General features: G+C 52.7%; 1 protein-coding gene across 3 annotated transcripts in view; it reads right to left on the reverse strand.

The window, feature by feature from the left end:
* PPIL2 (peptidylprolyl isomerase like 2) overlaps positions 1-24,024 on the reverse strand; it is a 332,508-nt gene that overhangs the window by 107,588 nt on the left and 200,896 nt on the right. For all 3 annotated transcript variants that reach the window (XM_085636442.1, XM_085636443.1, XM_085636445.1), the window contains one exon: positions 8,048-8,081. In XM_085636442.1, coding sequence (XP_085492568.1) covers positions 8,048-8,081 — 34 coding nt within the window. The remainder of the gene's footprint in view (positions 1-8,047; positions 8,082-24,024) is intronic.

Here is a 24,024-nt window from a genome sequence, read left to right on the forward strand (position 1 = left end):
CAGTCAGGTCACTGGGAGTTGGTCGAGTTTCAGGGGGCATCTCTAAGACGCCCTCTATCGTGCATTTTACATTAAATCCTACCCTGGCATCAGTGGGTTTAATGTGCTGATTAGATTGATACCAAACTTCCCAGTCTTCAGTGCAGCTATTATGGTGCGGTGGAGTTCGTAATGACAACCTCCCAGCACCATATACTCTTAATGGCAGCACTGCACTTACAGGGCCCAGGAATGGACCTGGGCACTGTAGGGGTACAGGGCTCATGCACCTGTACCCTCACCACTGGCATAGGGCATCCAGCTAGAGGGGTGACTGATGTATGACAGGGCAGTGGTTTGTGGGCATGGCACACAGGGATTTGTTTTGTTCTGCACCCAGATACTCAGCCTGCAAAGGCAGTGTGTGTGTCAGGGTACAGGGCCTCTAAGGGTGCACAATAAGTGCTGCAGCCCTTAGGGGCCTTCTCTGGTCACAGTGCCCTGGGTACCTATGGTACCATTTACCAGGGGCTGACATGTGGCCAGAGATGCAAATTGGGTTTAGGCTTTAATGCAGTTTTAGGAAAGGAACACAGGCCCTGGGTACCTGATTGGCAGGAGACCAGGGAACACTCAGTCAAAGTACATCAGCAATTCAGCATAAAATGGGGGTATACCATGCAAAAAAGAGGGCACTTTCTCACAAGAGTCCCCTGGATTTTGGATCACTGGACACAAATCTGACCTGTGGACTAAGAGTCGGCCACAGTCTTAGACTCTCAACAGCTAAGGATCTGTCTCCTTGGTAGGGTATTTTAAAGGAGCCACAAGGCTGATCAGAAGTTCCTGGATGGGGTAGAACGATGAAATATCATTAACACCAGAGCAAAATGGGGGAGAAGAGATGTATGAACATGCGAGACAAACATTTAACTGAAAATGTAACCTAAGTCAACAGGACTGTTTACAAAAGGGTACCTTAGCCTCATTTTACCCAGGAGATGAAAGGGACCACCTTCCTACGAGTGCAGGTTTAGCCGGTCTCCAGCCTAAGAGCCGTATTGCGATGACCGTTGATTCAGCCTAGGACAGACAGACTGACATTAGACCCGCAATGAAGGGCCATACTAGGCCTCGCGGGTATCAGAGAGCTCTACACACAAATGAAGATCATACTTGGCAATAGATCAAGCACATGGAGGTGGATCTAAAGGGCAGATTTGCAATCCACCCTCTCGTGAGTGGCAGTGAAGAACAGAGAAGGGCTTTGGGAACAGAAGTGAGGCCAAGACTATGGCCAAAGGGCGACCAGGAGTATTCTGGGACTAAATCACTAAGATATCATACCAACAGATCCCCAAGGTGCAGCACATGGGAAAATAGTAGTCATATCGGAAGGGAAGTAGCCATGTGCACGTACTGACTGGTCCTAGAGGTATTACTTCGGCTAGGCAAGTAGAGTTTAATGTGGGTGAACAGCTCGCTGATCTAAAAGGTGCTTTAGTTTGTCTTCGGAGTTGCTTTGTGTAGGTACTTTAATAAATGAGAGATGCAGAGTTCCAGAGTTTACGAGTAGCACCAGAGAATGCCTGCACCAGAGTCCTTTAAGACCTGAATATGGTGAATTCCCAGTGTAGGGTTCTCAGCTGCTCCGGCAGGGGGCACCTGGTGATCATTTGATCCTCATGGTACACAGCTCCTTGCTGCTAGGTGAAGGGGCACCTCCTAATAACTTCAGCCTCCAGGCACAGTGCACAATTTACTGCTAGGAAAGCCGGACCCTTCTGATAACATGAGCCTCCAGTCAAATGGCTCCTTACTGCTTGATGAATGGAGACTTGCTGATAACGTAAGCCTCCAGGCATAGGGCTTCTTGCTGCTAGGTGAAGGGGCAGCTGATGATAACTTGAGCCACCAGGCACACAGTTCCCTGCGGTGCGGTGAAGGGGTATCTTCCGATACGTGAGACTCCAGGCATAGAGCACTTTGATGCTAGGTGAAGGGGCACCTGCGGATAACTTGAGCCACCAGGCTCAGAGCACCTTGCAGTTAGGAGTGCGGGCACCTCCTGATAACGTGAACCACCAGGCATAGAGCGCCCTGCTGCGAGGTGAAGGGGTATCTTCCTATAACGTGAGCCTCCATGCATGGAGCTCCTTGCTGCTTGGTGAAGGAAGACCTGCTGATAACTTGAGCTTCCAGGCACACATCTCCTTACTGCTAGGTGAAGGAGGGGAAGGGCACCTGCTGATAACGCTCGCTTCTGTGCAAGGTACTTGGTGTTTTGAGGTGGCTAGCCAGACAGGAGGCTACATTGATGCGCATATTATGCATCGGGCACAGACGTAGAGAGGTGGGAAGGAGATGGAAGAGGTAGAAAGTGAGGGGTGGACAAAGACGATTTGGAAATCGCATGCCAAATGAAATTCCAATGCAGATGGAAGCTGCAAGGTGAAGGGGTCCACAATCGCTGCCTGCAACAGAGACCGGTACTTACCTCTCTAGGCACATACTGTATCAACTCATGACCCCACAGGTACAGAATTGTAAAATCCTTTGATACACCAGGTCACAAATGTGTTCCCATCTGCTGATTAGAAAATCGACAATGGAACATTGTTTTTAAACTTCTGCAGCTAAGGGACTGTCCTCCACCTTCGATTCCGCAGAGAATAAGGGGATTCACCGCCTTGCTTTGTTAGTTCTAGGCAACTTTTCCAACACTCCCTTGTCCATAAGGCAGTATTGTCCATTTCGGAATCTGGTGCAGGGTTTTCATAGAATACCCCAAGAATGCCCCTCTTCTGCCAAGCATTCACTTCTCACGTATCCGGGAACGCCTACTTCCATTTCTGTAAGAACTGTGAAATCTTTTCTCCAGCTGGGGTCCAGTATGCCAGAGTCTGGAGGCACCGGTCCCCTCTTGCTCGGGGCATCTAGTATTGATGCAAAAACAGTGGTTGTGGTCGCACTCACACACACCACCGTCCCCCGGTCTCAGGTGCTTGCATCCAGCCACACAGCAGATACGGCTCCTCTACGACCACCTGCTTGTCTTGTCGTTTCACAGTTTACACTCATTCAAACCCCGAAAGAGGCGTGTTTCATTGGAGGGCACTCACAGGAGCACAGACCTAAGGACCGACCCTCTGGGACGGATCAGCCACATCACAAAGCTTCAAACTAAAACGCTTACATTTTATCCTAATATCAAGTACCCTAGAAAGCCTTTTGTAGCCAAATAATAGAGCAGAGGCTTGAACTGCAACAACCTAACGATCTGTAACAATCTAACAAAGTACTGGGGGCGGAGGCTCGGGACCATCAGTCATTGGTTGAGGTCAAATATCCCAAATAATGAAGTGGACGGATTGCTAAAGTGTCTGTTTATATCTATGACCACGGTATAAAACCCCTCCAATGATAGGGCGCTTGTGTACCCAGGTGTTGGGTACCCTTAAAATGTGTCCAAGGAGGATGTGCAAACTTCTCGGGGACACTTTTCTGACATTTAAATATACATCATTAGTGACAACCCTCAGCCGGACAAAAGGGACTATTTCAAAAGCAAGTGAATGTTTAAAAAGTCCTCTGCTGGAGGATGTGCAGTGCTTTCGGATGTCACTGCTTGTGAGAATGTTGTCAGCGACCGCAATGGAGGAAAGAAGACGTTTGTAGCGACTGTGTGCCTGTGACATCACAGGAGGCGGCGGCATGGGATGTGCGTACACGCAGTGCTTACAGGAACGCTGAGGTTATCAATATCTTGTAGCCAAACTGTTCCTCAATCGATCTCTTTCCACAATTCATTGACGCAGACAGTAGCACTGTACCAGGCATCCATCATAGAGGACACCAGGCACGCAGTCTGTCGCATGCACCCCGAGCAGCCTGTAAACAGATACTAGGAGAAAGCATGAATGTGGATGAGGCTCAATCGATGTGCGAAAATGTTAAGGCCTATGGAAACCAAAAGCCATCCCTGTTGTGCCCTGCCTGGCATCGCTGGCATTCTTGTATTTCCATGTGTCCTTGTCGTTCTTGCACGGTCACTGTTAGCATGCATGCACTGCCATTTCTGGTGTTCTTGTATGATCATTCCTAGTGTGCACCGGCTGCTATCCTTATTCTGCCCCCTCTGCTACCCTTCGGTTTCTGCACTGCCACCAAGGAAAATGGACGGATGAAAAATAAGGCAGAAACTATTAGATCTTTCGTCCGGTTGCCGGGGAAGTCAGTGGTTGCTGGGCAGTATCGATGGGGCATTTGGCCATTCCCCACCTGTGTCCAAGGGGATCTCCGGTACTACTGCATTCCTGAGGGAAAGTTGGTGCTTACTGCACATGACGGTAGAGGATTTGGAGCGGAGATGTATGATGGACCAATTACATTCAAACTCAGGGTTCACTCAGGCATTTACTTAAATGCAGAAAAGTAGGGCAGTTACAAAGAACGTAGCATCTTCTGTGGACGAAGTGAACTTCAGTGCTTACACACTTTTTTACTTTAATACAAACAGTCGCTATGACCAACCCCATCCTGTGTGGGAAGCGTTGGACGCCACTCGAACTTGGTTAATTCTCACCTCTAGTCTTTACTGTGTGCTTTGTCCACAAGTTCCAGTCAATGGAGCAAAGATACTGGACAGATTACAACAATTGCCAGGTTGGCTTGATCAATCTGTGGTTTACCTTAATTTAGCGGCGACTAAGCGGGTTTGATCCCAAGTTGAGAGAAACCTGCAAACATTTTAAAAATCCAGATGCACAAAAACCCCGCACTCAAACTGAACTGCGCACTGGCCCCAAGTCTCGATATGTCTTATACTGGGGGCCCCTAGAGCTCTGGTGTTTGGTATGAGTGATGCGGTTATATTATGATACCCATATTTGTTGAGCGCATATACCCCGGGTTGGTTTCTTGGCGCTAGGGTAACAGGAGCGCATCACGCTGCACACGGTTTGAGTCATATGCCTGTTTAAAGAGCCATGATTTTAGGAGTTGCCGATTCACACATAGCTGGGGGTAATTATGATATCAAGAGGAAGGGAGTTTCATGTGTCAGGGGCAAGTACTGAGAAAATGGAACCACCCGTAGTCGTCTTTTTGAATTTGGGAATTGTCAGGATATTCATAAGGATGGATCCTCAGTTTCGATTGGGGGTGTATTTTTTAATTGTGGCACATATAATAAAAAAAATGTTAAAAGGCCAGGCTTCTTCCGTAGAGGGATTTAAAAACGATACAGCCGTTCTTGAGGACAGCCCTTTGTTCTTTCTTCTACCAGAAGCCAGTGTAATTTTCTCATCAGCGTGGCGATGTGGCAGTGTCCGAGCTGTTGAAAAATTAGCCTGGCTGCCTGGTTCTGTACCAGTTGGGGTCTGCGATTGAGGTTTTTTAGGATGCCCAGATAGAGAGAGTTCGGGCAGTCTATCCGAGAGATGACTAAGGGGATGATAACTTGGACAAGGGCTTCAAGGGTAAGGAACTTGCCGATTTTCCTATTTCTACGGAGTTGCAAGAAGCAGGAGGTGGTTACTGCTCCTAGTTGGGGTTTCATAGAGAGATCCTCGTTAATAAGGGCCCCAAGACTTTTTACTAATTTCTCAGACGTGGTGGGAGCGCCCATCGCAGGAGGCCAGAATGGAGGATTCCACAAATCATACTTGTTTTTGGTGATGGCAATTTCTGTTTTGTCAGTCACGAGTAACTTGAGACAGTTCAGGGAGAGCCCAGGTACTTCTGAGGTAGTCTCTTTGTCAATTGCCCAAGCATGGGCCGGCCAGTGTTGGGGATGAACTAGCACATTGGGGTGCATCCTCCAGGGGCACCAAACTTTAGGAGCCCGTCCTTCTATGCTACCAGGTCAAGTTTAGAATGATCAGCCGGTGGAGCACACACGGTACGGACACTGAGGGATGGGATCGCCTCGCTACAGTAAGTGTGTAGATATCTAATTTAGTGATTCAGTGTCTTGAAATCTACCGTCTTCCGCCGATGGTAAAACAAACTATTTATCTTTGGGTGAAGATAAAGCGCTGGCTGGCATTCATTTATTATGTGCCTTCAATGTTATACCGGGTCCCGAGTCCATAACGCTCCCCTCGCCCTACACGCAGCCTCCCTGAGTAAGCCTTGGATCGCTCAGCTTTGCTACCCTGAGCATCAAGTTTTAAATGCACCAGTGCTCATTTCTTAGCACAATAGTAGGTCAGGCCCTGGAACATCAGTGGTAAAATACCCCAATTGGCACCTGAGGACCCCCTGTGTGCCCTGGGACTCCCTAGTCAGTTCACAGTCACATAACCACACAAGAAGCATGCTGATGCCAGGCAGGGGTAGTGAATACTTCTTAACATAAAGGAGACATGCAGCGGTCTGAGGCGGTATACATTCCTGTTACACGCACACACGCACGAAGGGGTGGAAATATACACTTCAGTCAAACAAAGGGAACAAGAATGCTGAAGTTAGTGGAAGCTGCCTCCACAGACACCATGCATGCAGGAGGGTGGTAGTACATGCTTGCACCACACACAACATGCATGCATGAGGGTTGGTAGTGTATGCTTGCACCACACACAATGCATGCAGGAGGGTGGTAGTGTATGCTTGCACCACACGCACATCATGCATGCAGGAGGGGTGGTAGTGTATGCTTGCACCATATGCACACAATGCATGCAGGAGGGGTGGTAGTGTATGCTTGCACCACACGCACATCATGCATGCAGGAGGGGTGGTAGTGTATGCTTGCACCATATTCACACAATGCATGCAGGAGAGGTGGTGGTGTATGCTTGCACCACATGCACAACATGCATGCAGGAGGGGTGGTAGTGTATGCTTGCACCACATGCACAACATGCATGCAGGAGGGGTGGTAGTGTATGCTTGCACCATATGCACACAATGCATGCAGGAGAGGCGGTGGTGTATGCTTGCACCACACGCACAACATGCATGCAGGAGGGTGGTAGTGTAGGCTTGTACCATATGCACACAATGCATGCAGGAGGGTGGTAGTGTATGTGTGCACCATACACCCATGCAGGAGGGGTGGTAGTGTATGCTTGCACTACACAGACACACAACATGCATGCAGGAGGGGTAGTGATGGCTGCGGGTAGGTGGACACTGCACTCACACCAGGCACGCAACGCCCACAGGGCTAAAAGGGCTTCAGCCCCCCCATGCGTCTCAGCCCGAGCTGCTGTGGGCACAGCTGGGCAGTGTCTAGAGTCTTATCACCGACACGCCAGAGTTTGTCGCAGGTCTTTAAAGACCATTTGCGTATTTACATACCTTTGTCAACTGGTGCCCGAGGCTTCGTTTTTTTCTGGTTCCAGTACTTCCTGGGCCCCCAATCTGCCTATTCCTTACATCTGTATTTTACATTTACTGCCGTAGTGTGAAAAGGAATGCAAAGTAGGGTTGCCAAAAGAAAAATGCCAGACGTGTTGTTTCAGGAGCCTGCAAAGACCTCGTCTTGACACTAAATAGGGTTTTTCAATAAAAAAGTATATATTCATTTGTAATGCGACTTTCCTGTCTTTATTCCCTTTAATGATCAGTCACGGATCATTCAGGCAGCCCTTGAACACAATGCCTGCTACAAAGAATGTGTACCATGCAGATTACTGAACTGAGCGTGAGTAAACTATGAGTAGCGCTATAAAAAAATGAAACGTTTGTCAGAAAGGGGCTGTGGAGAGATGAGGTGCATTGCTGGCGAGTGGTAGTGAGGGAATTCATGGAGGAGGAGGAAATGGGGGGTGGGGGACGCGCCCCCCCCCAAAAAAAGACAGTTGCACCGAGCGCGACCACTGCAGGGTCAGCCTGGCTGGGAGTCTTAGCCCCCCTCGCCCCCCCGAAGTTCGGGTGTAGGTGCGCCCCTGACACACACTACCTATGATGGTTCACTCACTTCTGGAGCCCAGTGCATCAGAAACAGACGCTGCATGTCCACTTGCAATGACAGAGTAACACAGAGCAAGGGGCACAACATATAATATAACACAACATGTAACAATAAAAGAAACACACAAGTAGCTGAAACGTGTCTTACCTGTCCCCGTCCCCGTGGGGTCCCCTCCTTGAATCTGTTGAAAAATACAGAAAACACGGTATTTTAAACAGTGGAATAAAAGTGCTCAAACCGTTACCCACGGCTACGACACAGGGTGCCCATGTGCCCAGGGTCATGCCAAGGATACTTCCTCCTCAGCAGTACGTGCTAGAAGGCGCCCTCACCGCATGGGTCCAGACACATACGTCATGAGAGTCACGTGGCTTCAGACTGGGCCGTGTTCCCAGCACGCTCCGAAACAACCATCTATCCAGAGGGAACCCTGCAGACGGCGGGCGCCGGCGCAGGTACAGGGCTCGGACTGCATGCGTGACCTGCCCGCTGTGTTCACTCGTATGGTCAATTAAAGAGCCCAGCGCCTAGGGCATATAGCGCCTTACGTGGCGCAGCGGGATGTCGATCTCATGGATTGTTCTCGGGGAATATTTAACCTCATAAAAATGTATTTCCTAAACTGTGGGACTGTAAACAACTGGAGTTTTAAGTGGGCAGGTCCCTCCGGGTCCGGAACTGACACGGGCTCCTATGGGGCCCTATATTCAGGTCTTTACCTTCACCGCGATGCGCTCCCAGTTTACATTTCACCCGTTTTACTTCATCTTTCATTTCCCAAGAGCATTTATCACAATCGCTTTGTTATTTATGCAAGACATGAGCAGCTTAAGCTGCAAGTTCAGCTGAATGGCCTCCAAGCGCCTATGCACGCACACGACGCTGAGGGGGGTTCACGAGCGAGTGTGAGCGCTGGGTTGCGGCTGAAGGCACTGCGAGTGTCTCACGGTACCTGCCAGTGGGTTATGAAGGGGTTTAGACTCAGTGCTCATGCAAGCGTTGGCCTCTCTGCAGAGTCCAGAGTCCTGGTCGCACATGCAACAATGAATATGCTACTTACCAGTATGCATCTGTTCTTGGCATGTAGGGCTGCTGACATTCATATCTGTGCATAGATCGCCGCCTAGTGTTGGGTCCGGATGTTTGCACGTTGTTGTCCTGGAAGAGTCTTCGAAGTATCCTTGGATAGGTGACTCCTCCCCTGGACTACAGTGCGCATGGGCATCCTCTCCATCCTCAGATTGTTTTTCGCCATTGTGGCAGTGATGGAGTAGATATAGAAAGTGATGACCATGCTTGCAGTAATTCTGAGAGCTGCAGCTGCGACAGGCGCCGGGGAGGAGGGAGGGCGATATGAATGTCAGCAGCCCTACATGCCAAGAACAGATGCATACTGGTAAGTAGCATATTCAGTTCGAGGCATGTGGGCTGCTGAATTCATATCTGTGCATAGAATACATAGCAGTGCCCTCTATTAGCGGCGGCTACCCGTGCCAGCTGCAGCGGTCTGAAAAAGTGTTTTGAGAACAGCCTGTCCTACAGCTGCCTGCTGTTTTGACTGCACATCTACACAATAGTGTTTTGTAAATGTGTGTGTAGTGGACCATGTGGCTGCTCTGCATATATCATGCAGGGGAATATTTCCTAGGAAGGCCATGGAAGCCCCCAACTTACGTGTTGAGTGGGCTCGTGGTGGAATAGTTAATGTGCGTTTTGCCTTTTGATAACAGATTTGAATACACTTAACTATCCATCTGGCTATCCCTGCTTTGGAGATGGCGTTACCTTTGTGGTGTGGGGCAAAGGCAACGAACAGTTGTTTTGTCTTCCTGAATGGTTTAGTCCTGTCGATGTAGTACATGAGGGCCCTCCGTACATCTAGTGTATGTAGTGCCCTTTCTGCAACAGTTTGTGGGTTTTGGAAGAAAACGGGCAGTTCAATAGTCTGATTCATGTGGAACTGCGATATTACCTTGGGCATGAATTTGGGGTTGGTACGTAGTACGACCCTGTTGGCGTGAACCTGAATAAATGGCTCTTGAATGGTTAGTGCCTGGAGTTCACTAACTCTTCTTAGGGAAGTGATCGCTACTAGGAAGGCCACTTTCCAGGTAAGGAATTGAATCTCGCATGAGTGTAGAGGTTCAAAGGGTGGACCCATCAGGCGTGTGAGGACCAAGTTGAGGTTCCACATTGGAGCCAGTGGGTGACTAGGTGGAATGACTCGTTTGAGTCCTTCCAAGAATGCTTTGATGGCAGGCACTCTGAATAGAGAGAGGTGCTGCCTGGTTTGCAGGTAGGCTGATATTGCGGTCAAATGGACACGTATAGAGGTGTACGCCAGATTGCATCGGTATAGGTGTAAGAGGTAACAGATGATGTTGTGGATGGATGCGTCCAGCGGGTTGATGTCATTATTACCGCAATAAATGACGAACCTTTTCCATTTGGCTGCATAGCAAGCCCTGGTAGTGGGTCTCCTGGCCTCCTTGATGATGTCCATACAGTCAGGTGGCAGGTTGAGATAGCCAAACTCTAGGACTTCAGGAGCCAGATCGCCAGGTTCAGCTGTTGCGGATCTGGGTGCTGAACCTCTCCATGGTTCTGCGTCAAATGCGCGGGTTTGATCCGCAGCCTTTGATGCGGCACCACGGAAAGTTCGAGGAAGGTGGTGTACCACGGCTGGCGTGCCCACGTGGGAGCAAGTAGGACGAGTGTCAGGGAGTGTTGTCGTAGTTTGCGAGCCACCAGCGGTATCAGCGGCGCTGGGGGAAAAGCGTACGCAAATCTGCCGGACCAGTTCATCCATATCGCATTGCCCTGCGACTGCGGGAATCTGGCGGCGAAGCTTTGGCATTTTGCGTTTTCGCTTGTCGCGAATAGGTCTATCTCTGGATGACCCCACTGCTGGAAGTACGGTTGGAGTACTGATGGGTGTAACTCCCACTCGTGCATCTGGTGGCTGTGTCTGCTGAGCAGATCCGCCATCTGGTTGTCTTTGCCAGGGAGGTGTTCCGCCATGAGGAACATGTTCCTCTGAATGGCCCACTTCCACATGCTCTGAGCCAGATGAGACAACTGTGGAGAGTGTGTTCCTCCCTGCTTCTGTATGTAGTACATGGCAGTCATGTTGTCCGTCCGGATCAACACGACTTTGTTGCACAGATGTACTTTGAATGCCTTCATGGCCAGGAAGATTGCCATCAGTTCCAGAAGGTTGATGTGCATCTTCTTCTGTTGTGTCGTCCATAGTCCCTGCACTGTGTAGTGGAGTACATGAGCTCCCCATCCCTGGAGAGACGCGTCCGCTGTCAGTACTATTTGCGGAACAGGCTCTTGGAACGGTCGGCCCTTGCAAAGGTTTTGTGGATTCCACCAATGCAGAGAGTTGTATGCCCGACCGCTCACCAACACTAGGTCTTTCAACTGTCCTTGAGCCTGATTCCACTGACGTGCTAGGCACTCCTGAAGTGGGCGCATATGTAACCTCGCGTGCGGGACTATGAAGATGCAGGAGGACATCATGCCTATCAACTGCATAAACACTCGCGCTGGAAGCGAGTGATTGGGTTTGAACTTGGAGATCAGCAGTTGTATACTGTTGATCCTCACTAAATTTGGCTGGGCTGTGGCCGCCAGAGTGTCTATAGTCGCACCTAGGTACTGTTGTACGTGTGCGGGCTGTAGATGGGACTTTGGGTAATTTAGTGAGAATCCCAGACTGTGAAGAAGGTGAATGGTGCGGGACATGTGGCTTGCACATTGCTGGGCTGACTTCGCTTGAACGAGCCAGTCGTCCAGGTAGGGGTAGACGTGTATATGCTGCCTCCGTAAATGTGCTGCCACCGTAGCTAGGCACTTCGTGAAAACCCTGGGCGCTGTTGTCACGCCGAAGGGAAGGACTTTGAACTGATAGTGCTGCCCCTGAACAGTGAACCTGAGGTATTTTTTGTGTGAGGGGTGGATGGGTATGTGAAAGTACGCATCCTTGAGGTCCAGTGAGGCTAGGAAGTCTCCCTGCTTGAGAAGCGGAAGGACTTGCTGTAGGGTGAGCATGTGAAAGTGCTCCGAAAGAATGTACTGGTTCAGGGGTCTCAGGTCTAATATAGGCCTGAGCGACCCGTCCTTCTTTGGAATTAAAAAGTAGAGGGAGTACACCCCTGTACCCTGCTCGTGGATGGGGACGACCTCTATAGCGCCTTTTAGAAGCATACTTTGCACCTCTTGCTGTAAGAGCGTTAAGTGCTCTGAGGACATAGGACGGTTTCTTGGTGGTATTGTGGGTGGAGTGGAGGTTAACTCCAGACAGTAACCGTATTTTATAATATCTTTGACCCACCTGTCCGTGGTGATGGAGTTCCACGTGGACAGGAACCTTTGTAGTCTTCCCCCGACAGGTGTTATGTGGTCGGGAGGAAGGGAGAGGGCGTCACTGCTTGTTCTTGGGGGAGGACCTGGTGTTGCCGTAGCCACGTCCTCTGCCCTTCGTACTGGAGCCACGATATCCACCTCGGGTGTTTTTATCGTAGGTGGTCTGTGTATTGCCTTTGTTAGACGTTTGTTGTGATCCCTGTCCTCTACCTGCCCCCTTGTTTCCGGGGCGACGAAAGGAGCCGCTCCGAAAGGACTGAGTTTGGAGGGCGCCCATGGACTTTGCAGTGTCCGTGTCCTTTTTTATCTTTTCGAGGGTGGTGTCAACCTCTGGGCCGAATAAATAGTCGGGGTTGACGGGCTGGTTCAGTATGTTATTTTGTACCTCAGGCTTGAATCCTGAGATTCGTAGCCAGGCATGTCATCGCAGCATGACGCTTGTGTTTATGGCCCTGGCAGCCGTGTCTGCAGCATCTAGTGCACATTTGATGGAAGCATTCGTGAGTAGCTGCCCCTCTCTGATAAGAATTTCTGCACCTTCTTTGAACTGGTCAGGGAGATGTTGGAGTAGTTGCTCCAATGTATCATAGTGCGCTCTATCGTAACGAGCGAGGAGCGCTTGAGTGTTGGCTATGCGCCATATGTTGGCAGCCTGGGCGGCAACTCGCTTGCCGGAGGTCTCTAGCACCTTGGACTGTTTGTCCGGGGGAGGAGCGTCACCTGTCGTTTGCGAGTGTGCCCTCTTGCGAGCATTCGCTACGACGATGGAGTCGAGTGGTAATTGTCCTTTGATGTAAGTAGGATCCCCAGGTGCTGATCTGTATTTTTTATCAATCCTGGGGTTTATCACTCGTGCCCTGGTGGGTTCCTTGAAAATGTCCTTAGCTGGTTTGAGGACCCCCTTCAGCATTGGCAGAGTTTTTACATGCCTTTCTGAGGATGCAAAAGTGTCCATTAGAAAGTCGTCCTCGATGGTATCTGAGTGAAGCTGTACCCCATGGTTATTTGCAGCACGTTCAATAAGAGCGTTGAAAGCCGCAGTATCCTCCGTGGGAGATGTTTTTGCCCCATAGAGTTGTGGGTCCTGTGTATCGAGAGGTGCACTGGGGTCTGCAGGGTCGCCCCAAGTTTGATCAGGGTCCTGCTGGTCATCAGGGTCTGTGTCTACATGGTAGGGTGCTTGGTCATCCATGTAGTCCTCCAATGCATCCGTGTCGGAGCGCGTGGGGGAGAACCGGTGTGGATCCTGGTAGGAGGAATGGAACGGTTCATAAAGGAGAGGTTCTGATTCCACCGGCAGCTTCCTTTTTAGTGGGATCCTGAAAGGGTCCAATGGCGGTTCCGAAGTTATTCTTCGGTCGTGGAGAATCATCCTGCCCGTGTCGGCGTCGATGACCCGTGACGGAGACGTCTCGTCCGGTGGAACCGGAGTCTGGGTAACCCGTGTCCTGAGTTGGAACATCTTCGGGATTGTTGACGGAGGCAAGCCGAAGGTAATGTTGGCTGGACCCGTAGAGGTTGCTGGAGCTCCGATCGGGCCGGAACCCGACGGGTCTTTGAGGGCCGCCTTGGTTTTGTTGCTTTGCGTCGCAGCAGGCCGCACTTGGGGCGTCTTTGAGGCTTTGGCACCGGGCAGGTCCGTAGAGCCGGGCGTGGATTTTTTCGGTGCCGGCGGGTCCTCGAGTCGAGGTGTGGAGACCACCGTCGACGTCCTCGATAGGTGAGGCATCGGCGTCGTCGAGGGAGCGACGCGAGGCGAAGCGGGCGGTATTGCCCTCGGTGGTGTTGGCGTCGGTAGCCGAGTAGGTTTCTCGGTGCCGATGGCCTTTTTCCGCTTGTCGACTCCGATGTCGCCCGATTCCAGTTCGGCACCGAAGTCCCTCTTGGTGCGGTCGGTGCCGACGCGTTGCGCCGGCGTCGAAGGCGTGGAAGGCCTCGATCCCACTAGCGCTACTTTCAGTTTCGGTTTCGTATGAACCGGAGCAGCTTTCGGTTTCGGTTTTGTGGTAGGGAAACCAGCTGGCTTATGCAGCGATGGCTGCTGCTGAACGTCCGAGGCCGGGCCCGAGGGCGGGGCCGAAGAACTACGGGATGGGTCTCGGGTAAGGCCCGAAGGCGATCCCTCGACCGGAGCCAAAGGCTGTGGCGCTGGTGTTTCTTCGGTTTGAACAGGTAGGCCTTGTTCATCATTGGAGCTACTCTCTTCGGCCCCTAAGGCCTCCTCGTCGTCTCCTACCTCGGTGTCGTCTTCACCTCTGTGGAAGAGTGACTCGTCTCCCTCGTCCGATCCGGGGTCGTGTTCGGAAACGGGACTGGAGGGTATGACTTCTAATTCTTCGACGTCGGCCTCGTCGAAGATGTCTGTTGGGGCCGGTGCCGCGTGCCGCGCCTCGAGTCTCGCCGCTCTTCGGTTCCTTAGAGTCTTCTTGGAACGGAACCGGGCACAGGCCATGCATGTCGATTCGTCGTGGTCCGGCGAAAGGCATTTGTTGCACACCGGATGGACGTCGATGTGTGGGTACTTCGCATTGCATACCGGACACCTTTTGAATGGCGTCCTGGATTCCATCGTCGAAGTAGTCGATGGACAGGTAAATGCGAAAGAAGTCGGTGCTGAAAGTTAGTAAACTAACAAAATGCTATCGAAACCCGATCGATAAACAGTACCGACGCGAACTAAAGGCCTTTTGGCCTCGACCAAAAATTTTCCTAACTTGAGCTAAGATAGCACATCCGAACCCAATGGCGGAAAAAAACAATCTGAGGATGGAGAGGATGCCCATGCGCACTGTAGTCCAGGGGAGGAGTCACCTATCCAAGGATACTTCGAAGACTCTTCCAGGACAACAACGTGCAAACATCCGGACCCAACACTAGGCGGCGATCTATGCACAGATATGAATTCAGCAGCCCACATGCCTCGAACTAGTACTATTTACCACTGTAGGTGAGCCTGGGTGAAAGAGGTGTACACAGCTGTCTAATTAGTAATTAATGACAGCACCAAAGGTAACAAAACGGAGTCTGCAGGTGAGAGAGAGGGCGGGGGGAAGGGGAGGGGAGCACACGTAGAACGAGTGGGAAGTCAGGGATGACGTGGAAGTAGATACTGTGCGAGATATGCGGATGGAACATTAAAGAATGATGTGGGGGCGGGAGCTGCGAGTGTGTAACCGAGACTGCAGAGGAAAGTGTTGTGAAGGGGAGAACGCGAGTGACTGACACTCCGAGACCCCACCACTCCCGCAGCCTTCAATGTTCAATTTGAAGTCTCGTCTTCAGAACTGAAACATTTCCAATTGCAATCATCAAATGTCATTGGTGTTTCTCATTCATGTGAATCTGCTAACCAGCATAGGCAAAGACAATAGCTTTCAACTGTTTTAGGCACAGATCCTTGTTGTGTGAAGTGCCACGAAGCAAGAACATAAAACTCACAGAAAGGAACTCTAATTCTGTGCAGACAGCATGCTGTGTGAAACACAGGATTCTAGTTCACACTTCTTATGCCACGCTCTTAATTACATATGCCAAGCCTCGTGGAAATATTCCTGGTGACTCCTCTTGGGCTAGGCACATTTACAAACGGGAGAGGAAAATGTGCTACCAAAAGTGTGAGCATGCAGTGCTTTCAAAAGTGAGGCAAATATGCATTTGCCCTATTGTGCTACATGTAAATAACAGTTTGGCTGTTTTAAAACAAATATTTGATCTGGAGTGAGTCCGTGTATAATAATAAGAATGTACCCTATGAAATGGGGGAAGGAAAAAAGGATGAATAGGTGTGTGTAGCAGGTTCTCTAAAAGACTCTCGCTCCCTGTCCTGATGATGACCCATAACATTTCACGAAGAGTCGAAACATTGACTTGTTTAGTTTGCGCTCTCTTATTTCGGATTTTTTGCAACCTGAAGATCATAGTTTTAATTAAGCCGGGGCAGAGTTCTGCTATACGGAACTCCACAAAGTGACCCAAAAACTCTGCTGCGCTACATGGAGTTCTGCAAGCAGCAGAGTGTGCTTGGTCACGCCTGTTTGCCTTGATTTTCAACGCCGGGTGTTTGTCCTGTTCTGGAGAATCAACGCGAACGGCACCGTGCGCAGCACAAGAGGGTGCTGCTTCTTTTATGCCTCTCTAGATTTTCTACTCGAGCAGCAACTTTCTCAACGAGAACAGAAGTTTTCTCAACGTAATCGGTCGCGACTACCAGCGACCGCCCACATTGACAAATCCGACTGCCCTGCTTAAGGAATCTCGCCGGGAGGTGAATTTTTCTCGCTCGCCAACTTGACTTTCGGGAGCGCAAGCATGGAAAAATCTCGCTGGAAGGTGGATTTTCCTCGCTCGCATTCGGCAACTTGATGTTGGGGAGCGCAAGCAAATTAAAAAAAAAAACCTTCGCTTCGCATAGTTTTTCGGAACTCTGCGTGCTCTGCAGAGAGCGGACAACAAACTCCGTGAGCAGAGCGGAGTTCACCACACAATCTTAGTTTGCACTATAGAAGGTCTTAATTGGTCAATTCTTCACACCTTGGTGTGGTTGGTCATTTCATTATCTTCCATATTGGCAGTGGCTAGAACTTCCAACTCTACACGCAAATGTATACCCCCCCCTTCTACAACACGCCCCATTTTCAAAGCCCCGAATTTTCCCTACAAACCATCACTATTTTTCTGCCATGGAAGCCTGGCGAGAATTACAGACAGAAAGCTACAGCTCAGTGTCCAAGACCAACATTAATTTGCCTTCAAGTCCCAAAATAGAAAGCGGCACCTCTTTGAACCCAACTCCACAGGTTTACAATCGTCTACTCGCTCTAATCTCACCGGCACAAACGCATTCATGCGAGTGTCACGTTAAAGACCTCAACTTAAATTCATCCCACCTGGTGTCTGCGCTCCTAACACCCTCCTCCCTGGGCCCTCTTACATATTCCACTGCTCTCGCTTGCACCATCTTTAATTGCCCAAATAATCGCCTTCCCAGGCAGTTAAGAAGCTCTTTACCCGCAATGAGGTAAAGCCTTCACAGAGCTTCATGCTTGGATCTGCGACACCCGAATAAGTGTGATAAGCAGAGCATTACTTTTAGATACCACAAGAGTTTAAAATATCGGTCTCTTGTGCAGCTCCATGTCAGAGCCCAGGGCAGGGAGCTCTGTCTCTTCTGTAGCTCCATGCCAGAGCTCAGGGCAGGGAGCTCTGTTTCTTCTGTAGCTCCATGTCAGAGCCCAGGGCAGGGACCTCTGTCTCTTCTGTAGCTCCATGTCAGAGCTCAGGGCAGGGAGCTCTGTCTCTTCTGTAGCTCCATGCCAGAGCTCAGGGCAGGGAGCTCTGTTTCTTCTGTAGCTCCATATCAGAGCCCAGGGCAGGGAGCTCAGTCTCTCATGCTAGCTCCATGTCAGAGCCCAGGGCAGGGAGCTCTGTCTCTTCTGTAGCTCCATGTCAGAGCTCAGGGCAGGGAGCTCTGTCTCTTCTGTAGCTCCATGTCAGAGCCCAGGGCAGGGAGCTCCGTCTCTTCTGCGGCTTCATATCAGAGCCCAGGGCAGGGAGCTCCGTCTCTTCTGTGGCTCTATGTCAGAGCCCACGGCAGGGAGCTCTGTCCCTTGTACAGCTCCATGTCAGCACAGGGCAGGAGAGCTCTGTCTCTTGTGAGGCTCCATGTCACAGCCCAGGGCAGGGAGCTCTGTCTCTCATGCTAGCTCCATGTCAGAGCTCAGGGCAGGGAGCTCTGTCTCTTCTGTGGCTCCATGTCAGAGCCCAGGGCAGGGAGCTCTGTCCCTTGTACTGCTTTGTGTCAGAGCACAGGGCAGGAGAGCTCTGTCTCTTCTGTGGCTCCATGTCAGAGCACAGGGCAGGGAGCTCTGTCTCTTCTATGGCTCCATGTCAGAGCCCAGGGCAGGGAGCTCTGTCTCTTCTGCGGCTTCATGTCAGAGCCCAGGGCAGGGAGCTCTGTCTCTTCTGTGGCTCCACGTCAGAGCACAGGGCAGGGAGCTCTGTCTCTTCTGCTGCACCATGTCAGAGCACAGGGCAGGGAGCTCGGTCTCTTCTGCGGCTCCATGCCAGAGCACAGGGCAGGGAGCTCTGTCTCTTCTGCGGCTCCATGTCAGAGCACAGGGCAGGGAGCTCTGTCTCTTCTGTGGCTCCATGTCAGAGCACAGGGCAGGGAGCTCTGTCCCTTGTACTGATCCATGTCAGAGCACAGGACAGGGGAGCTCAGTCTCTCATGCTGGCTCCATGTCAGAGCACAGGGCAGGGAAGCTCAGTCTCTCGTGCTGGCTCCACGTCAGGGCACAGGGCTCTGTCTCTTCTGCGGCTTCATGTCAGGGCACAGGGCAGAGAGCTCGGTCTCTCATGCTGGCTTCATGTCAAAGCACAGGGCAGGGAGCTCCGTCTCTTCTGCGGCACCATGTCAGAGCCCAGGGCAGGGAGCTCCGTCTCTTCTGTGGCTCTTAGTCAGAGCCCAGGGCAGGGAGCTCTGTCCCTTGTACTGTTCTATGTCAGAGCCCAGGGCAGGGAGCTCTGTCCCTTGTACTGTTCTATGTCAGAGCCCAGGGCAGGGAGCTCTGTCCCTTGTACTGTTCTATGTCAGAGCCCAGGGCAGGGAGCTCTGTCCCTTGTACTGTTCTATGTCAGAGCACAGGGCAGGGGAGCTCCTTCTCTTCTGTGGCTCCATGTCAAAGCACAGGGCAGGGAGCACCGTCTCGTGTTTTATCTCCATGTCAGAGCACAGGGCAGGGAGCTCCGTCTCGTGTGTTATCTCCATGTCAGAGCACAAGGCAGGGAGCTCAGTCTTGTGTGTTACCACCATGTCAGAGCCCAGGGCAGGGAGCTCTGTCCCTTGTACTGCTCCGTGTCAGAGCACACGGCAGGAGAGCTCTGTCTCTTGAGCGGCTCCATGTCAGAGCACAGGGCAGGAGAGCTCTGTCTCTTGAGCGGCTCCATGTCAGAGCACAGGGCAGGGAGCTCTGTCTCGTGCTGTTCCATGTTGGAGCACAGGGCAGGGGAGCTCAGTCTCTTCTGCGGCACCATGTAACAGCACAGGGCAGGGAGCTCCGTCTCTTCTGCGGCTCCATGTCAGAGCCCAGGACAGTAAGCTCAGTCTCTTGTGCGGCTCCATGTCAGAGCCCAGGACAGGGAGCTCCGTCTCTTCTGCAGCTTCATGTCAGAGCCCAGGGCAAGGAGCTCCGTCTCTTCTGCAGCTTCATGTCAGAGCCCAGGGCAGGGAGCTCCGTCTCTTCTGCAGCTTCATGTCAGAGCCCAGGGCAGGGAGCTCCGTCTCTTGTAATGGCTCCATGTCAGAGCCCAGGGCAGGGAGCTCTGTCTCTTCTGCCGCATCATGTCAGAGCCCAGGGCAGGGAGCTCAGTCTCTTCTACTGCTCCATGTCAGAGCACAGGGCAGGGAGCTCTGTCTCATCTGCGGCTTCATGTCAGAGCTCAGGGTAGGGAGCTCTGTCTCTTGTGCTAGCTTCATGTCACAGCCCAGGGTAGGGAGCTTGTCTCTTGTAATGGCTCCATGTCCGGTCACAGAGCAGGGAATCTCAGTCTCTCATGCTGGCTCCATGTCAGGGCACAGGGCAGGGAGCTCCGTCTCTTCTGTGGCTTCATGTCAGAGCCCAGGGCAGGGAGCTCCGTCTCTTCTGCAGCTTCATGTCAGAGCCCAGGGCAGGGAGCTCCGTCTCTTCTGCAGCTTCATGTCAGAGCCCAGGGCAGGGAGCTCCGTCTCTTGTAATGGCTCCATGTCAGAGCCCAGGGCAGGGAGCTCTGTCTCTTCTGCCGCATCATGTCAGAGCCCAGGGCAGGGAGCTCTGTCCCTTGTACTGCTCTATGTCAGAGCACAGGGCAGGGGAGCTCTGTCTCTTCTACTGCTCCATGTCAGAGCACAGGGCAGGGAGCTCTGTCTCTTCTGCGGCTTCATGTCAGAGCTCAGGGTAGGGAGCTCTGTCTCTTGTGCTAGCTTCATGTCACAGACCAGGGTAGGGAGCTTGTCTCTTGTAATGGCTCCATGTCCGGTCACAGAGCAGGGAATCTCAGTCTCTCATGCTGGCTCCATGTCAGGGCACAGGGCAGGGAGCTCCGTCTCTTCTGTGGCTTCATGTCAGAGCCCAGGGCAGGGAGCTCTGTCCCTTGTACTGCTCTATGTCAGAGCCAAGGGCAGGGAGCTCCGTCTCTCATGCTAGCTCCATGTCAGCCCGGGGTAGGGAGCTCAGTCTCTCACGCTAGCTCCATGTCAGAGCACAGGGCGGGGAGCTCTGTCCCTTGTACTGATCCATGTCAGAGCACACGACAGGGAAGCTCAGTTTCTCATGCTAGCTCCATGTCAGAGCACAGGGCAGGGAGCTCCGTCTCTTGTGCTTTCTCCATGTCAGAGCCTGGGGCAGGGGAGCTCTGTCTCTTCTGCGGCTCCACGTCAGAGCACAGGGCATGGAGCTCCATCTCTTCTACGGCTTCATGTCAGAGCACAGGGCAGGGGAGCTCTGTCTCTTGTACTGCTCCATGTCAGAACACAGGGCAGGGAGCTCGGTCTCTCATGCTAGCTCCAAGTCAGAGCACAGGGCAGGGAGCTCTGTCCCTTGTACTGCTCCATGTCAGAGCACAAGGCAGGAGAGCTCAGTCTCTTGTACTGCTCCATGTCAGAGCACAGGGCAGGGAGCTCCGTCATGTGTGTTATCAACATGTCAGAGCCCGTCGCGTGTGTTATCTCCATGTCAGAGCACAGGGCAGGGAAGCTCAGTCTCTCATGCTGGCTCCACATCAGGGCACAGGGCAGGGAGCTCCGTCTCTTGTGCTTTCTCCATGTCAGAGCCTGGGGCAGGGGAGCTCTGTCTCTTCTGCGGCTCCACGTCAGAGCACAGGGCATGGAGCTCCATCTCTTCTACGGCTTCATGTCAGAGCACAGGGCAGGGGAGCTCTGTCTCTTGTACTGCTCCATGTCAGAACACAGGGCAGGGAGCTCGGTCTCTCGTGCTAGCTCCATGTCAGAGCACAGGGCAGGGAGCTCTGTCCCTTGTACTGCTCCATGTCAGAGCACAAGGCAGGAGAGCTCAGTCTCTTGTACTGCTCCATGTCAGAGCACACGGTAGGAGAGCTCAGTCTCTCATGCTGGCTCCATGTCAAAGCACAGGGCAGGGAGCTCCGTCTCTTCTGCGGCTCCATGTCAGAGCCCAGGGCAGGGAGCTCTGTCCCTTGTACTGCTCTATGTCAGAGCACAGGGCAGGGGAGCTCCTTCTCTTGTAATGGCTCCATGTCAGAGCACTGGGCAGAGAGCTCCGTCTCTCATGCTAGCTCCATGTCAGAGCACAGGGCAGCGGAGCTCTGTCTCCTCTGTGGCTCCATGTCAGAGCACAGGGCAGGGAGCTCTGTCTCTTCTGCGGCTCCATGTCCGAGCACAGAGCAGGGAGCTCCGTCCCTTGTACTGCTCTATGTCAGAGCACAGGGCAGGGGAGCTTCTTCTCTTGTAATGGCTCCATGTCAGAGCACTGGGCAGAGAGCTCCGTCTCTCATGCTAGCTCCATGTCAGAGCACAGGGCAGCGGAGCTCTGTCTCCTCTGTGGCTCCATGTCAGAGCACAGGGCAGGGAGCTCTGTCTCTTCTGCGGCTCCATGTCCGAGCACAGAGCAGGGAGCTCTGTCCCTTGTACTGCTCTATGTCAGAGCACAGGGCAGGGGAGCTCCGTCTCTTGTACTGCTCCATGTCAGAGCACAGGGCACCGAGCTCGGTCTCTCATGCTAGCTCCATGTCAGAGCCCAGGGCAAGGATCTCCGTCTCTTCTGCGGCTCCATGTCAGAGCCCAGGGCAGGGAGCTCTGTCCCTTGTACTGCTCTATGTCAGAGCCCAGGGGAGGGAGCTCTGTCCCTTGTACTGCTCTATGTCAGAGCACAGGGCAGGGGAACTACTTCTCTTGTAATGGCTCCATGTCAGAGCACTGGGCAGAGAGCTCCGTCTCTCATGCTAGCTCCATGTCAGAGGCCAGGGCAGGGAGCGCCGTCTCTTGTGCTAGCTCCATGTCAGAGCACAGGGCAGCGGAGCTCTGTCTCTTGTGTGGCTCCATGTCAGAGCACAGAGCAGGAAGCTCCGTCTCTTCTGCGGCTTCATGTCAGAGTAGAGGGCAGGGAGCTTCGTCTCTTCTGCGGCTCCATGTGAGAGCACAGGGCAGGGAGCTCTGTCCCTTGTACTGCTCCGTGTCAGAGACCTGGGCAGGGAGCGCTGTCCCTCGTGCTGTTCCATGTTGGAGCACAGGGCAGGGGAGCTCAGTCTCTCATGCTGGCTCCATGTCACAGCACAGGGCAGGGAGCTCCGTCTCTTCTGCGGCTCTATATCAGAGCCCACGGCAGGGAGCTCAGTCCCTTGTACGGCTCCGTGTCAGAACACACGGCAGGAGAGCTCAGTCTCTCATGCTGGCTCCATGTCAGAGCCCAGGGCAGGGAGCTCCGTCTCTTCTGTGGCTCCATGTCAGAACACAGGGCAGGGAGCTCCGTCTCTTGTGCAGCTCCATGTCAGAACACAGGGCAGGGAGCTCCGTCTCTTGTGCAGCTCCATGTCAGAGCCCAGGGCAGGGAGCTCCGTCTCTTGTGCAGCTCCATGTCAGAGCCCAGGGCAGGGAGCGCTTTCCCTTGTACTGCTCCATGTCAGAGCACAGGGCAGGGAAGCTCTGTCTCACGTGCTGGCTCCATGTCAGAGCACAGGGCAGGGGAGGTCGGTCTCTGAGGCTCCATGTCAGACCACATGGCAGGGGAGCTCCGTCTCTTGTACTGCTCCATGTGAGAGCACAGGGGAGCTCTGTCTCTTCTGTGGCTCCATGTCACAGCACAGGGCAGGGAGCTCCGTCTCGTGTGTTATCTCCATGTCAGGGCACAGGGCAGGGAGCACCGTCTCTTCTGTGGCTCCATGTCAGAGCACAGGGCAGGGAGCTCTGTCCCTTGTACTGCTCCGTGTCAGAGCACAGGGCAGGAGAGCTCTGTCTCTTGAGCGGCTCCATGTCAGAGCACAGGGCAGGAGAGCTCTGTCTCATGCTGTTCCATGTTGGAGCACAGGGAAGGGGAGCTCAGTCCCTCATGCTGGCTCCATGTCAAAGCACAGGGCAGGGAGCTCCGTCTCTTCTGTGGCTCTATGTCAGAGCCCACGGCAGGGAGCTCTGTCCCTTGTACAGCTCCATGTCAGCACAGGGCAGGGGAGCTCTGTCTCATGTGCTGGCTCCATGTCAGAGCACAGGGCAGGGAGCTCGGTCTCTTCTGCGGCTCCATGCCAGAGCACAGGGCAGGGAGCTCTGTCTCTTCTGCGGCTCCATGTCAGAGCACAGGGCAGGGAGCTCTGTCTCTTCTGTGGCTCCATGTCAGAGCACAGGGCAGGGAGCTCTGTCCCTTGTACTGATCCATGTCAGAGCACAGGACAGGGGAGCTCAGTCTCTCATGCTGGCTCCATGTCAGAGCACAGGGCAGGGAAGCTCAGTCTCTCGTGCTGGCTCCACGTCAGGGCACAGGGCTCTGTCTCTTCTGCGGCTTCATGTCAGGGCACAGGGCAGAGAGCTCGGTCTCTCATGCTGGCTTCATGTCAAAGCACAGGGCAGGGAGCTCCGTCTCTTCTGCGGCACCATGTCAGAGCCCAGGGCAAGGAGCTCTGTCCCTTGTACTGTTCTATGTCAGAGCCCAGGGCAGGGAGCTCCGTCTCTTCTGCGGCTTCATATCAGAGCCCAGGGCAGGGAGCTCCGTCTCTTCTGTGACTCTTTGTCAGAGCCCAGGGCAGGGAGCTCTGTC

This window comes from Triturus cristatus, chromosome 11, assembly GCF_964204655.1.
Source record: "Triturus cristatus chromosome 11, aTriCri1.1, whole genome shotgun sequence".
NCBI lineage: Eukaryota > Metazoa > Chordata > Amphibia > Caudata > Salamandridae > Triturus > Triturus cristatus.